At 39.5% G+C, this 14122-nt stretch overlaps 3 protein-coding genes, 1 long non-coding RNA gene and 1 other non-coding gene across 5 annotated transcripts; 4 read left to right on the forward strand and 1 right to left on the reverse strand.

Moving 5' to 3' along the window:
* Nucleotides 1–468: 468 nt before the first annotated feature.
* Nucleotides 469–3031, forward strand: LOC103333491 (Peptidyl-tRNA hydrolase II (PTH2) family protein). Its single transcript, XM_008236336.2, has 8 exons — nt 469–714; nt 824–1166; nt 1244–1302; nt 1506–1565; nt 1689–1758; nt 1916–1985; nt 2394–2420; nt 2724–3031. Exons 2-8 carry the CDS (start codon nt 939–941, stop codon nt 2771–2773), a joined length of 564 nt encoding a protein of 187 aa, XP_008234558.2. The 5' UTR covers nt 469–714; nt 824–938; the 3' UTR covers nt 2774–3031.
* Nucleotides 3032–3568: 537 nt separating this feature from the next.
* Nucleotides 3569–3650, reverse strand: TRNAS-GCU (transfer RNA serine (anticodon GCU)). Its single transcript has one exon. It is a non-coding gene; the product is annotated as a tRNA-Ser (tRNA).
* A 470-nt stretch (nt 3651–4120) lies between these two features.
* On the forward strand, nt 4121–4976 carry LOC103333743 (putative calcium-binding protein CML18). Its single transcript, XM_008236636.2, is given in 2 exon segments — nt 4121–4568; nt 4570–4976. Coding segments are annotated over 2 exon segments (597 nt in total). The 5' UTR covers nt 4121–4230; the 3' UTR covers nt 4829–4976.
* Nucleotides 4977–5964: 988 nt separating this feature from the next.
* On the forward strand, nt 5965–8338 carry LOC103333741 (Leucine-rich repeat protein kinase family protein). Its single transcript, XM_008236635.2, has 7 exons — nt 5965–6563; nt 6667–7151; nt 7240–7372; nt 7463–7531; nt 7631–7702; nt 7806–7877; nt 7984–8338. The coding sequence occupies exons 1-7, from the start codon at nt 5965–5967 to the stop codon at nt 8240–8242; spliced, it is 1689 nt and encodes a 562-aa protein (XP_008234857.2). The 3' UTR covers nt 8243–8338.
* A 203-nt stretch (nt 8339–8541) lies between these two features.
* On the forward strand, nt 8542–11977 carry LOC148917548 (uncharacterized). Its single transcript, XR_016127428.1, has 2 exons — nt 8542–9343; nt 11611–11977. It is a non-coding gene; the product is annotated as an uncharacterized LOC148917548 (long non-coding RNA).
* The last annotated feature ends 2145 nt before the right edge of the window (nt 11978–14122 follow it).

A 14122-nucleotide genomic window follows, 5' to 3' on the forward strand; every position in this document is an offset into this window, starting at 1 on the left:
CTAACCTCTGTCATTGTCCCAATTACACGCAACGTCTAACTTAAACCACCAAACGCAACGCCACACACACACTTGCATTAATATACACGCCCCTTCCCTCCTCCTCATCTCCTCATGGCGTTGTTTGTTGTCTCACATACATCGCGGTGGAGTGGACCACCACCCATACCACAATTATTTTTTAAGTTTTTATTTTAATGATTCGCTTCGCAGAATAAAAGTTTTTTTAATTTTTATCTATGGTAATTAAATTACCTACCACTTCCCAATTTAAATGGATGATTAAAGGGAAGGGACAAAGGCCCAATCACAAACAGACTAAAGTCTCAATATGAGTCAATACTTTAAGGCCAGCAAGTGATTTGATCCATTTATTATGATCAAGGGCCCAGCAAGCAGGTGTTGAAGTTGCTCCAACGGCCACAATTGTTGTTCTCAATTTAGCTTAGTTGTCAACGTTCACAATACAGACCCAGCCGCAAGCAGGCAGCATCGAGATCGTTTTCGGTTCCCGGACTCAACTCACCCAAATCTCGCACGCAACGCCCGCCCTCACGCACTCACTTGTTCCGCTTCTCATGACCTCGTCCACTGCAAAACCCAAGGGAAGGATAATTTACACGGTCATGGCTGCTTGAACGCACAACCGTCCGATCTAGGGTTACTAACTTCCAATAATACCCTCATTCGCATTGACAGTGGCACACACTCCAGGTACCATTTTTACTCCCATCACTCCCTACCCCCAACCCTGTTTGTTTCCACGCAAAATTTACTATGATAATATTAGGACATGTGTTTGATTTCGAAATTTGATTGGCAGCTATAAAAGAGTAATTGATTGTGGGTGGATTGGATTGGATTGTGTAAGTATATATATATATATATAGAGAGAGAGAGAGAGAGAGAGAGAGAGAGAGAGAGAGAGAGAGAGAGAGATGATGATGGGGTTGGGGTGGGTGGGTGCCATTTTAGTAGGAGCAGGTTGGCTTGCTTTGGGTTATTGCTTTGGTGCGCGTTACCCTCCCGCTCGCATTGTTTTGTCAGCTAGACTAGCTAAGAAAACTGCACTTGCTAATGATACTAATGGCAACAAGAAGAAGAAGAAGAACAAGGACCCACTTGAGATTGATAACCTTGCTGACATTCTCCAAGATTTCAAAATGGTATTACTTCCATTTACATCTCCAACATTTCAAAGAAAACCAAATTGCCTATTCACTTTCTTCATTGGTTTCTTCAGGTTTTGGTGGTCAGAAATGATCTGAAGATGGGTAAAGGGAAAATTGCGGCTCAATGCAGGTAGCTGTAGATTTTTTATTTTTTTTATTTTTTTATAAATATTTTAATTCCCATCACTTGAGCATTATGTTGAGAATGATTGATTATTTTGTCAAGTGAAACACGCTTTTTCCTTGAATAGTTTATAGAGTTAGTTTTCTCTCTTGATTGAATTATATTTTTGTTCAAATTCTTTGCCAAATGTTTGCCTTCATTTTTTTCAGCCATGCGACTTTGGGCCTCTATAAAAAGCTCCTCCATCGAGCACCCAAAGCTTTAAACAGGTACAGCAACAGACTGCTCTGTGATTTTTTTGTCTGCTGAACAATGTGGGTATCTTCATCCCTCTCTCTCTCTCTCTCTCTCTCTCTCTATGTTTCCTGTAATGGTGTTATGTCAATATGCAGGTGGGAGATGTGTGCACAGCCGAAAGTTGTTGTGAAAATTGAAAGTGAAGAAGATATGCTAGTTTTGCAAGTCAGTATTATAATACCAACTTTTCTGGCATGACGTAAACATAATTATTTCTTGCATGCTCTGTTCAATCATATAGTCTCAGAGAAGCTGCAAGTTTACTAAAAGCAAAGTGAATTCAACTTTATGGTTAATGGTGACTCTTTATTGATTTTGACAGGAGAGGGCAAAATCGCTGAAACTACCAACCCACATTACAATCGATGCTGGCAGGACTCAAATTGCACCAAGTGAGTTGAAACTTTCCTGTATATGAGGTTGATCACGGTTTTGATAGTTTTGAGTGTTTGGTGCGTTAGTGTTAAAACATGGCACTTCTGTTTACCAACATTTCAAAAAACTACTGAGAAATGGCGGCTATCATCATAACATGAGAAAGCTTGAATTAAATGGATTAGGCTGTTTTTGAAATGCCCTGGAAGAAAGAGCATTTCCAAGTTTTGTGTACCCCCATCCTCTTTGAACACTTTTTAAGCACATTTTGATATTACCTGTTTTCTGAAAATACTGATGCAAACAACTCCATTGTTACTTGTCTTATTCGTTCCCCATTTCTGCCATGAATTTTATATTCTTCACTAGATGCTTATCCATTTGACTGTTCAAAGTGACTTATTTGTCTCTATGTATTCTTCCAGATTCAAGGACAGTGATGGCTATTCTTGGTAAGTTTCTCTTCTCCATTATCTTCCTTTCGATGGGCCTTTTTCAATTTGTAACTTTGAAGTGGAGGACTCCATCAAGTATGAAAGGAAGTTTTTAAGCCTTAACTATTCCCCTGGGGGGTTTTCCCTGGTTTAATCTTAGATTGGGAGGCCAAGCCCCTAATATTTTTGTTGGGAGGATGGTAAGTAGGATTGGTTTTGAGCTTGTGAATGTAGTGCGTCGGACAAAATGTATAGAAAAGTCAAAATACCTTGCCATGGTGCATAGCTTCTGGTTGTATTAATGGATTCTTCCATGTGCAGGACCCATTGAGGTGGTTGACGATGTAACAGGTGGACTGAAACTCTTGTAGTTGTTTGATTTAGATGGTGTCTATCTAATTTACGATGAGATATGAGTTGAATCATGCCATGGGCACTGCAGCATCAACCATATTGGAAGAGTATCGGTGCAATGTTATATTCGAAGATCCATTCTCTGAAGGGCCTTGACTTAGAAATCTGCTTGTATTCTCCGAACAATTATGATGATGACGAAAATCTCTGAAATGTCATCATTTATTGTTATGGAAATTGTACTTTTAATGTAATCGAGGTTCCAGGTTTCGGCATTGGCAGCATTCTCTCATCTCATGGAGATGTGACATGTGTTCTTATTTACTCTAGTTTCTTTGTTAAGTGTTTTGGGAAATGATTTGTAATGGTTGGCTAACGTTTTACCCTCAACAAACTTGGAAAGTCCTTACTAATATGAGCAGCATTTGTCGTAATCAATGGAAAGGGGAAAAGAGAAAAGACATGGTGGTCGTGTCGTGTGGTGGTACAGTGGTACTACAATATCGGCAATTCCAAGTTGCGTTGCATTGCATTTGCATGGCAGCTGATTCACTCACTGAAACTACGAGTAGACTGTAGATGCTTGCTTCATGATTATTGGCTAGGATAACAAAAAACCAAGTAATATCGATCGCCCGGCTTTCATTTTGTATAAAACAACATCTTATAAAGCTTTTCTAGTACCGCACTTTGTATTTTTTTTTGTTAAGAAAAAATCCAGTGCAAAAACAAAAACAAAAATGTTCAGAAATACTGAATATCCCAAATTTTTAAATTGCTTAAATAAATAAATAAAAAAAGGAAAATGCTAGCGTCGCCTGAGAGATTCGAACTCTCGCGGGGAAACCCCATGTACTTAGCAGGCACACGCCTTAACCACTCGGCCAAAGCGACGTTGATGACCTTTGATTGCCTTCCTTCTCTTTTATCTGGTTACTTTGCTTCTTTGATTAAGCAAGTGGTTATTCCTGTCGCCCATTAACTTGCTGTGGATGTATTATGGATTGGAAGGACTTGAAAAATAAATAAAAAATGAAGCTGTATGATTAACTTTATTCTGAATTTTATTAGTGCCGGCCACCCACCGGGCCCTGACGCCATGAGGTTCGTGGATTACTTACTTATTTGTTCTATTGTTTGACTAATGGATTAGATGAATGAATACATGTTCTTCGTCTGCATCATATTTATTAATTTGAAATTCTTTATTCCAACAAGTAATAACCAATAGAAGTTGAATAACTAGACGAGGATTCTTGTGATTATTGCTCGGCCAAAAAAGAAAAAAAAAACAAGGAAAGAATCATGCAATACTAAATATATCCAGTCAAATAAATAACAAAATCACTGAAAACCTACCTTTTATTTAATTTCTTTTGTTGTTGTAAAAGAATCCAAACACGACTTGTCAAAACCTCTGAGCGGCTCACCACTCAGCTCAGCAGTCCAGTCCTGAAAACAAAAGGGGAGGTTGATGACAACTCCAATATCATTTTTTAAACAAATTATAGTTAGTGAAAGAAAAGCTGGGATGCTACCTCCGACTGGTGGCGCCCGAATGAGTACTCGTACTAGTGGGAGTCAAAGCAAAGGATATAAGACGGAGGAGGAGAAGGTGGCGGAGCTGCGGGAGATCTTCAGATCGTTCGACGGGAACAAAGACGACAGCTTGACGCAGGTGGAGCTGGGGTCTTTGCTGCGGTCGCTGGGTGTGAAGCCCAGCCATCACCAGCTGCCGGCGCTGATCCGAAAGGTGGATACCAACCACAACGGACTGGTGGAGTTGTCGGAGTTCGTGGCCCTTGTGAAGCCGGATCCTCGACCTCGTACAACCTCAAGCCTGCAGCTACCGCCAGGATCAGCTGAGGAACATGTTCAGGCTGTTCGATAGAGACGGCAATGGCTACATCAGCCCCGCGGAACTGGCCCACTCCATGGCGAAGCTAGGCCACCCTCTCACGGCTGATGAACTCATCGGCATGATGGACGAGGCCGATACCGACCGCGATGGCCGTATTGATTTTGACGAGTTTTCCAGGGCCATCAACTCCGCCGCCTTCCTTAATAAGTAATTATGAGTTTATTAATTATCATAAATCATATATGAATATTGAAATTGTAAGGAATTAGCAGCTGGCTAGGCAGTCACTCATGATCTGGTCATTAGATCATGCGAGTGAGTAAATTATGTGTTTATTAATTATCATAAATCGGGTTGAATTTCGCTTTAGCCGTTTACTATGATATGATGATGATGATATGTGGATTTCAAATATTATGTCTCTAATTTACCACGTAATACTCGTACATTCTGGTTTTTTATTTTAACCATCCATTAATAAACGCAGCAGGAAAAGGCTAAAGATAGAATGAATGGTTGATTCTTGATATATATATATATACCCTGTTGTCATGGAATGAGTAGGTTTTTATTTTTCGTTGAGGAGTATGAAGTAGTTAGTGAAGATTTACTTGGATTCTTGTAGGTCTCGAGTCATTGTTTAGTTTCTCTGTTAGGTGTTGGGCCGTTTCTTCACCAAAAAAAATTAACAAGTGTTATTGCGTCCCATATATATAAAAAATCTCATTTTATGATATGACAAAAGTCAACTTAAACGTTAAGTCCACTCAAACCTGAACAGCTAGCATAAACATGTTTTTTTTTCCTTCTGATTAATCGCAAGCATGTCTAACTAAGAATTTCCAGAGAAGCAAGCTCATCATCTGTATAATTAAATAGGAAGGAAAGTAAAACAAGAAGTTCATATACTTAGCTTTCTAGCTGTATAATTAAATTATCTGCAAAGATTAATAATCATTTTAGAGGTGTTGACCATTTTAATTATGTGTACGGAATAGTTTATTTCAATCTACTTAGAAGAACATTTCAAAGTATTAATCTTTACTCACAACGAAAGGAAAGGAAAGGAAAGGTAATGATTTATTTGTAAATTTAAGAGAAGAATAACTTATTTTATATTCAAGTATCATTGTTAGAATAGAAAGGAATATAATTGTTGAGCAAAAGTCACAACATTAACATTTCCTGCTCTCGTCGTGCTTCCGAGTTAACTTTCTAATTCTTATTTCAACACCCATTTTTTGTTTTATTTATTCATTTATTTAAACAAAAAGTTAAGCTGTATTCTTTGATTCCCGTACCTACGTCTTATATATAAATGTATGCGCGGCTGATTAATGAACCAAAATGAATATGAATATATTAGGTTCAATAGTGACATTGTTGTCATGGGTGTGTGTAGATGCTGCAGTGTTTCTGAGCATCGATTGTGGTGCTTCCGATTCTTACACCGACAGCCTTTCCATAAACTGGGTTGGAGATGATGACTATGTGCACAGCGGCGAGTCCCAGTTGGTGGAGTTGTCCAGCTCAACCCCTCATGTGGCCAGCACTCTACGAGTTTTCACAAGTCTAAGGAAAAACTGCTACACCATCAACAGCGTTGACATGATAGGTCTACGGCTTCTGGTGCGCGCTAGCTTTTACTACGGAAACTACGACGGTAACAACTCTCCCCCGACCTTCGATCTCTACTTTGACTCCACCTACTGGACGCAAGTCAACTTAACCGGGGTTTCCGATACCATTGTTAATTACGAGGTGATATACACTGTGAACAAAAACACCACCAGCATATGTCTTGCTCAAACCCTGCCTCGCCAGTTTCCCTTTATATCCGCACTCGAATTCCGCAGTTTAGCTCCTAAAATGTACACACGCGTTGCTTCTGATTATGCTTTGTTCAGGCAAAAGAGGCTTGCTTTAGGTGCACAACAACTCATTAGGTAACTTACTTGCTTTGCTACTATATATATATATATACACAATGCTATAGCTATATAGCTATATATATGTATGCTTCTTAATAATTATGTATATAAAATGTAGGTATCCAGACGACAGTTACGATCGGAGATGGGTACCCGGGTACGGTTTGTTTGCACATCAGGCGGAAGGTGAGGCGAGAATATCCAAGATGGATGTGAGTGGTGCAGAAGATAATCCTCCTGCAGCTGTAGTACAAAATGCAACCACCGGCAATAACACGTCCGAGTATTTTGAATTATATACATACCTCCCAGACTTTCCAGTTCAAGTGTACATCACCACCTTCTTCTCGGAGGTGGATCCTGCATCACTCACTTCACCCAACAAACGATCCTTTGAGATTTATGTAGACGAGCAGCCTTATTCCAAACCCATCGTCCCACCTTTTGAGAGCGTAGTGGAAGTCGCCATCACCAACATCACTGCTTCTTCGAAAACATCCATCACTCTCCGCCCCACTGCTGATTCCACCCTTCCCTTCCTCATCAATGCCTTTGAAGTTTATCTCCTGTCTAAAGTAGGACCAGCAACTGATACCAGAGATGGTAATTAATTAATCAGGTTTTTGTTTGAAGCTTATCTCCTTTAATTTCATTAATCAGCTTGTTTGTTTCTGGAAATGAATTGAATTAGTGGAGGGACTGGCGGTACTACAATTGCAATTCGAGGTGTTAATTATATGGAGCGGTGACCCTTGCCTTCCATTAAGCTCTTCGTGGGAATGGGTTCAGTGTAGCACAGGCACCATTCCTCGTATAATTGCACTGTGAGTTTCATTATTATTAATTATAATTAGGCTAGCTCTTTATTTTCATTATGATTACTTATTCATTTTTCCTGTCAAAAATAAATACAGGAATCTGAGTAGCTTCGATCTGGTTGGTCCACTACCAGATTTTAGTTCCATGGATGCCCTTGTCACAATGTGAGTTTTTTGAGTCGACCTAGGCTATATATATATGGTATGCATTTTCAATGAATAATTAATACTGTTCTTTTTGTTCTCTGGTGGTGGATGGATCAGTGATTTGCACGACAATAGCTTAAATGGTCCTATCCCTGATTTTCTTGGCTCCTTCCCGAATCTAAAGCGACTGTAAGTTATAGCCCCTGCCAGCCCCTGTACAATCAATATTTTCAGTGCATATATAAATATATTCATGTGTGTGCTGTGTGCTGTGTGCTGTGCACCCGCCCAGGGATTTGTCAAACAATAGATTCAACGGAACCATACCCACCTCCTTATCCAAAAACAAGAAGTTGGAATTAGTGTAAGTGATCACATATTATTTGATTTTTTTCGTTTCAACTTGTTCAATTTGTGTCAAATTATTAAGTAATTAATTTGAATCTTATATATGAATATTATGATTGCAGTGTGACTGGTAATTGTCTCTCTGGAATGTCTTGTCCACCTCCACCTAAGACACCGCCTCAGACTCCACCGCCCCCTACGACTACTAGTACTGAGACTACACCACCACCACCTTATAACAATGACAGGACACCGCCGCCGCCAGATGTATCCCAATTCGGTTCAGGTTCAGGTTCAGGATCTACTGATGATAGCAAGAACAATGCCGTGCTTTCTATACTAGTGGCAGCCACGATTCAAGCTCTACTGTTAATTACCTAGTTTCCCTAATTAATCATTCAATGAATAAATGAATAAATGAATGTGATATTGGACATCTTAGCTTAGTTTCATCTTTAATTAATTAAGTTTCGTGTGCGCGCAACACAAACTAAACTTGTTCTACTAGCTTGTACAACTGCTTATCAATATTTTCAGTAAGTTTCGTGGACTTGCATGGTGCATGCTTTCTGCGTTTTGGTTTTCGGCAGCTAAACAGAAGGGATGAGGGGAAGCCGCGACGCCGACTCAATAATGCTTCCCTCCGATTGATGAGTTAAGCCTTCTCTTCTCTTGCCTTAATCATGTATAGTAGTTGTTGATACCTGCAACAAGGGCTTGCTTAATGCGGAGACAGACACAGAGTGACCGTCTCTACAAACGACGTGCGTTTTATTGTGCCTGGAAATGGAAATACCTTTTTATTTTTATTTCTCCATAGAAAAGTCTAAAATACCCAACTTGAGCTCATGTCAAGCCAGATTCACTCAAAACCACCACACTCGCATCGTTGTTAACGAAAGCAAGAGTCCATTCCTAACCCTAACCCTAAAATTTCATCAATAGACAATGCTCAGATGATCAGATCCAAGTGGATCCTTCGCTCCAACCACGCCCGATCTCCGCCAGTCCGAAATCGCCATATCCGATCATCTCGTAGAACGGATTGTTGTATCACTGACGCCTCACCAAGAGAGGCAGAAATCAATAATGGCTGCGATTCAATTCGATTCTCTGACCGGTAATCTTTGCTGATTGAGAATCAACACCTCAATTCTTCTCTTACCGATAATCCTCGTTGGAAATGGGATGCATATTCACTGGCGAAGACCTCGATAGGATTTTCAGTGAACATGCGCGCGACCGATCTGAATTACGCTGTTTCGAATCGCGTCCCGTAGGTTCCGGCTGCTGTCTCGCGAGTTCGAATTCGCTTTGCATTTCAGTCCAATTCCATTGGGTCCCGTCGATGGCCGACTTCTTCTAGAAGAAGCGGAACGCGTTGATCGGGTGGTGGGAAGCCTGAGATCGATGATTTTGTTTCTCACTCATTCAGTGCTTAGTTTTCTTACGAATCTTCACCTTCGTGATCTCTATATGCTGGTAATATTACGCTTCCTTCTATTTAGTTATGCACCGCTTGATTAATTTTGTGAGGCAAATTATTTTTCATTTCTGTCAATAAGTATGATGGATTATCAATTGACATGAATTCTACTTTAAGCAAAAATAAATTGTTTAACGTCCGTTGATTTTGTGGGTATGATATTAGGAATATATTTATCGTTACGTTTAGTTTTATAAAAAATACAAATAAAAAGTTTGGATCAGTTACTATACAATCTACTTGATGAACGTATTTCCTACATGTTCATCAAGTAGGCATTTCCGAAAACACTAAACCCTAAACCCTAAAATACCTTACGGAGTTACTTGTTCGGTTGCTGTTAAAATGTTATAAAGCTGCATTTCAGAGTTACATATTAGTTGCCTTTTATTTCAGTTTGACACGTTTACTTTCATTTGAGTTAGCTTTCTTTTAATAGTTGGGATTAGCAATTTTCATCATGTAGGCTTTTGATTCTTGGCAGCGTCCCTTGCTTCATTTGATATCTCTTACTTTTCCATGGTTGATCTTTTGGACTCATACCTAAGTGTTTGTAAAGATCATGTCATATGCATTAGCAGTGGTTGTCCGTACTATGTTTTCATTGCTGTTATTTAGGTTTAGAAATTATGTCACATAGTTAGCGCCACCTTATAGAATTTCATTGGCATGAAATACATCCGGGCCTGAACTTCCAGAACTGATTTTTTTTTACCATCCACCGTCTGTTTCAGGGATCATCTGTAGTTTATATGGTAATATAGTTTTTTGGGTCGGAGAGGTGAATGATGAATATCCATGCTAAGAATGTTGAAATGTCATACCTGCCTTATTTGATTCTTTAGAATATGGGAAATTTAGCCATAATAGTTTACTTTTAATTTGATTATATCAGTCTCAAGTAAGAGAAATGAGGCTTGCTTGACATCTCAATGAAAGAGGGCCTGGAATGGTACCATTTGATTTATCAGGATTCATACCTTGGGTTGACAGAGTGAATTGCGTTTGCCTACTTGAAATGTAATTGATTCTGTGTAGCCCCTCTCTCAACTTTTGTCAGGTTTCTGTCTGTTTTATTTTTCTAACGTAGTTTTATATCATGACTTTGTGATTTGTGCATTTAAAGTCCTCATATAATCAGGCATTTGAAATTGGGCTAGACTTAAATTTACCAGCTCTTATGAATCTGCTGATTCTGCTTCTTGTGTTGCTGTTTGGTTGAACCTTTTGTAAACATCAGTAAATTACTGAAAATGATGCCTTTGTAAAGTTACTATACTTATTGTTAGCTATTTTCTGTTTCCACTTCCTGGAATCAGGGGTGGACCGTCATAGAGACGGGGAATGTCCAGGGCCTTTGCATCATTTAAAGGGACCACAATTTTTTACCAAGCAACTGGCCTAGAAATATCAAAAGGAAGTATTTTTATGATGCTAATGACCCCTGCAAGGCTGCAGTAAATGCGTGTCAAGGTCTTGGGGTTGAAGTACCCCCATCCTTCTTTGTGTTTGTCTTGTCACGGGATGGGTTACCATGCCCTCCTGATAACTAGATTTGTTTCTGGCTGCAGATAGGACGTTATGTTATGCATGTGTCTCCTTTTCTTGTCTCAGCCGTTTATGTGTTTTTGCTTTGTAATTTAGTTTGGTTTTGGTTTACTTTTATTTCGCCCTGGTTTTTGTAAGTTTGTTTGGCTGTGGCCTTGCTGTGTTGGCTTGGCTATGGCTCTCTTGATGTGTGTAGTTTCTGCCTTTTTAGCCTGTTTTATGAAGTGTCATTTCTGACCCCAAAATAAAGAGTGTGTTAAGTGATGACTTGCCAGATTATTAAGCCTTTCTTTGCTGGCAACTGGCTCCCTTGAGCTTTAGCTCATTTGTTTGCATTTTTTTCTTCTTCTCTCTTTTTAGTATTATTGGATAGGAATAGGCTCTAGCTACAATGGGTTTTATTAGAAGTGCTCTGAAGAACTGTTTTACAGTCCATTAGAATTTTCAAAACAATCAGAGTAGTTATGTAAAATTGGAAAATATGCTAACGTCAATATTGATCCATTTCTTTTTCTCTATAATATGATGCATGCGTTTAATACGTTATAAGGTTGGTAGATTAGAAATTGATCTAGATGCACCGGAGCTGTGCTTCCAGTTATTGTTCATCAGTTTTTGTTTATCTGTATTTTTTTTGCCAATACTTGATTATATTTCTGCAGCTATGCTTCTGTTTATATGCATTCATTTGGTTGTTAGCTGTCTTTTCAAACAGCCCTATTGTTAAGTTTGAGAACGCAAAAGGTGATAAAATAACAGCGATGGTTCGATTACCTCACTCATGGATTTGTAGATGAAGTGAAGGTCGCGGTCGCCGCTGCGAAGCCTTGTGATCTTGAGATGATGATAATTTATAAGAAGGGAGTTGGAAGATGAGAAGATAAAATGAGAAAAAGAAAAGATTACGAGGAAGATGACAAATCAAGGCTACTGCAGTTGTTGATGCTCTGATTGGGGATTTTTTGGGTGTTGTTTCTTGTTTTTAGGTTTTTCTGTGTTGGCCACACATTTGAAGGCAATGCTGCTTGGTGTGTGTGTGTGCTCGTGTTTCCATTTTATTTCTTTTTCACTTTTTCAGATCATCTGATGCATAAGAGAATAATGGATCCACTGAAAAGAAATATTAATGATTTAATCGGTAATAACAATTTGGGCCCAAGCCGATAATCCGAAACAAGACGGGAGCTTTTACAATGAAGAGTTAAAGTGAGGAGGTTATTTGAGGAGACCGATCCGACTGTCAAAACATTTAAAATATTTAAGTCCCATGATTTCTTTACATTTGTTGATGGTGAGATTTGATCTTCTCAAATAACCTCTTCACTTTAAGCCCTCATTATAGCCTTTCCGGAAACAAGACATTAAAATATGACAAAATTCCAATATTGGGCTTAACTTGGGCAATGATTTCAAAATATTGGGTTTGAAATCGGGCCTATTTTCACATATTTAGGGCCTAGTTGTGGGCCTGCTTTCCTGTTATTGGGCCTGTTCCTACGTTATCGGGACGAACCATGGGCCGTTTTCAGATCATTGGTCCAGTTCTCAAGTAATTAGGAGGAATGCTGGGCCGTTATTACGTTATTAGACCGATTCCCGGGTATGCTTTCATGTAACTGGGCCAAATTGGGGCTTGTTTTCATAAAATTGGGTCCAATTGTGGGTCATATTATACAATATTGGGCCGACTTTAGGCCCTATTTATTTATTGGGCCACCTTTTGGGCCTGTTTCCACTTTATTGGGTCACATATTGGGCCATTCCCTGACTATTGGGCCGATTCTAAAATTATTCAGCCGACTTCGGGGCTTGATTACACATAATTGGGCCGGCTTATGGGCCCATTTCAATATTATTGTGCCCACTTATGGGCCATTTTTCGTATGATTGGGCCGAATAATGGGCCACTTACAGCTTATTGGGCTGACTTCTGGGCCCGTTTATTTTATTGGGCCAACTACTGGCCTGTTTAGGGCCTATTTCCACTTTATTGGGCCACATTGTGGGCCATCTAATTAGAATTGGGCCGGATTTAGACCCATTTTAATATTATTGGGCCTTCTTATGGGCCTTTTTGCACATCATTGGCCCGACTTATGGGCCATTTTAAGCTTATTGGGCTGACTTCTGGGCCCGTTTATTTTATTGGGCCAACTACTGGCCTGTTTAGGGCCTATTTCCACTTTATTGGGCCACATTGTGGGCCATCTAATTAAAATTGGGCCGGATTTAGACCCATTTTAATATTATTGGGCCTTCTTATGGGCCTTTTTGCACATCATTGGCCCGACTTATGGGCCATTTTAAGCTTATTGGGCTGACTTCTGGGCCCTTTTCATTTTATTGGGCCAAATACTGGGCCTGTTTCCACGTTATTGGGCCACATTGTGGGCCATTCTCATATTATTGGGCCGATTCTGACATTATTGGGCCACCTTCTGGACTTGATTCCACATAATTGGGCCGAATTTTGGACCCTCTCATGGGCCTATTTGCACATTATTGGGCTTACTTATGCGCCACTTTCTACTTATTGGGCCTAGTTGTGGACAAATTTTCTTGTTATTGGGCCAATTTCTGGCCCCATCTTTTTGCTATTCATACCATTGGGCCAAATTTTGAACCATTTTCAGCTTACTTGTCAATTTCTGGGCCTATTTTAATTTTATCGTGCTGAGTTTTGGGCTTGTTCCCACGAAAATTGGCTTGAAGCTGTGCTGTGTTCATGTTATTGCCCAGATTCATAGGCCCGTTGAGTGGAAATTACTTGGCTGACTTCATGTTATCAGATCGACTTCTGGGTCTACTCTCCTGTTATCAGGCCGCATCCTAGGCCGGCTTTCGCTCAATTGGGCTGTATGCGTGGCCGTTTTGACGTTATCAGGTGCACTTCTGGGCCCGTTTTCATCTTATTGGCACAACTTTTCGCCCATTACAATCGTTTGGATATTTTGTCCAGTTTTATCCGACTTTAAATAAAAAAAGAAAAAAAAAAAAAAATACATACTTCTTGTAAAATTGTAGTTAAAAAAGCGGTGTAAAAGAGGATTGTCCTAAATGAGGACCCATTAACAATTGAAATATCGAAAACTCCCAGAGAAACTAAAACAAGATACACCACAATCCAATAGGCTTTTAAATCAAAGAAATTAAACAGTAAATCAATTAAAAAAGGATCGAACAGAAACAGCCGGGGTGATCGATCATTGCAGAACATTGATTAGTAT

This window comes from Prunus mume, linkage group LG5 (genome assembly GCF_029339155.1).
Source record: "Prunus mume cultivar Tortuosa linkage group LG5, ASM2933915v1, whole genome shotgun sequence".
Lineage (NCBI taxonomy): Eukaryota > Viridiplantae > Streptophyta > Magnoliopsida > Rosales > Rosaceae > Prunus > Prunus mume.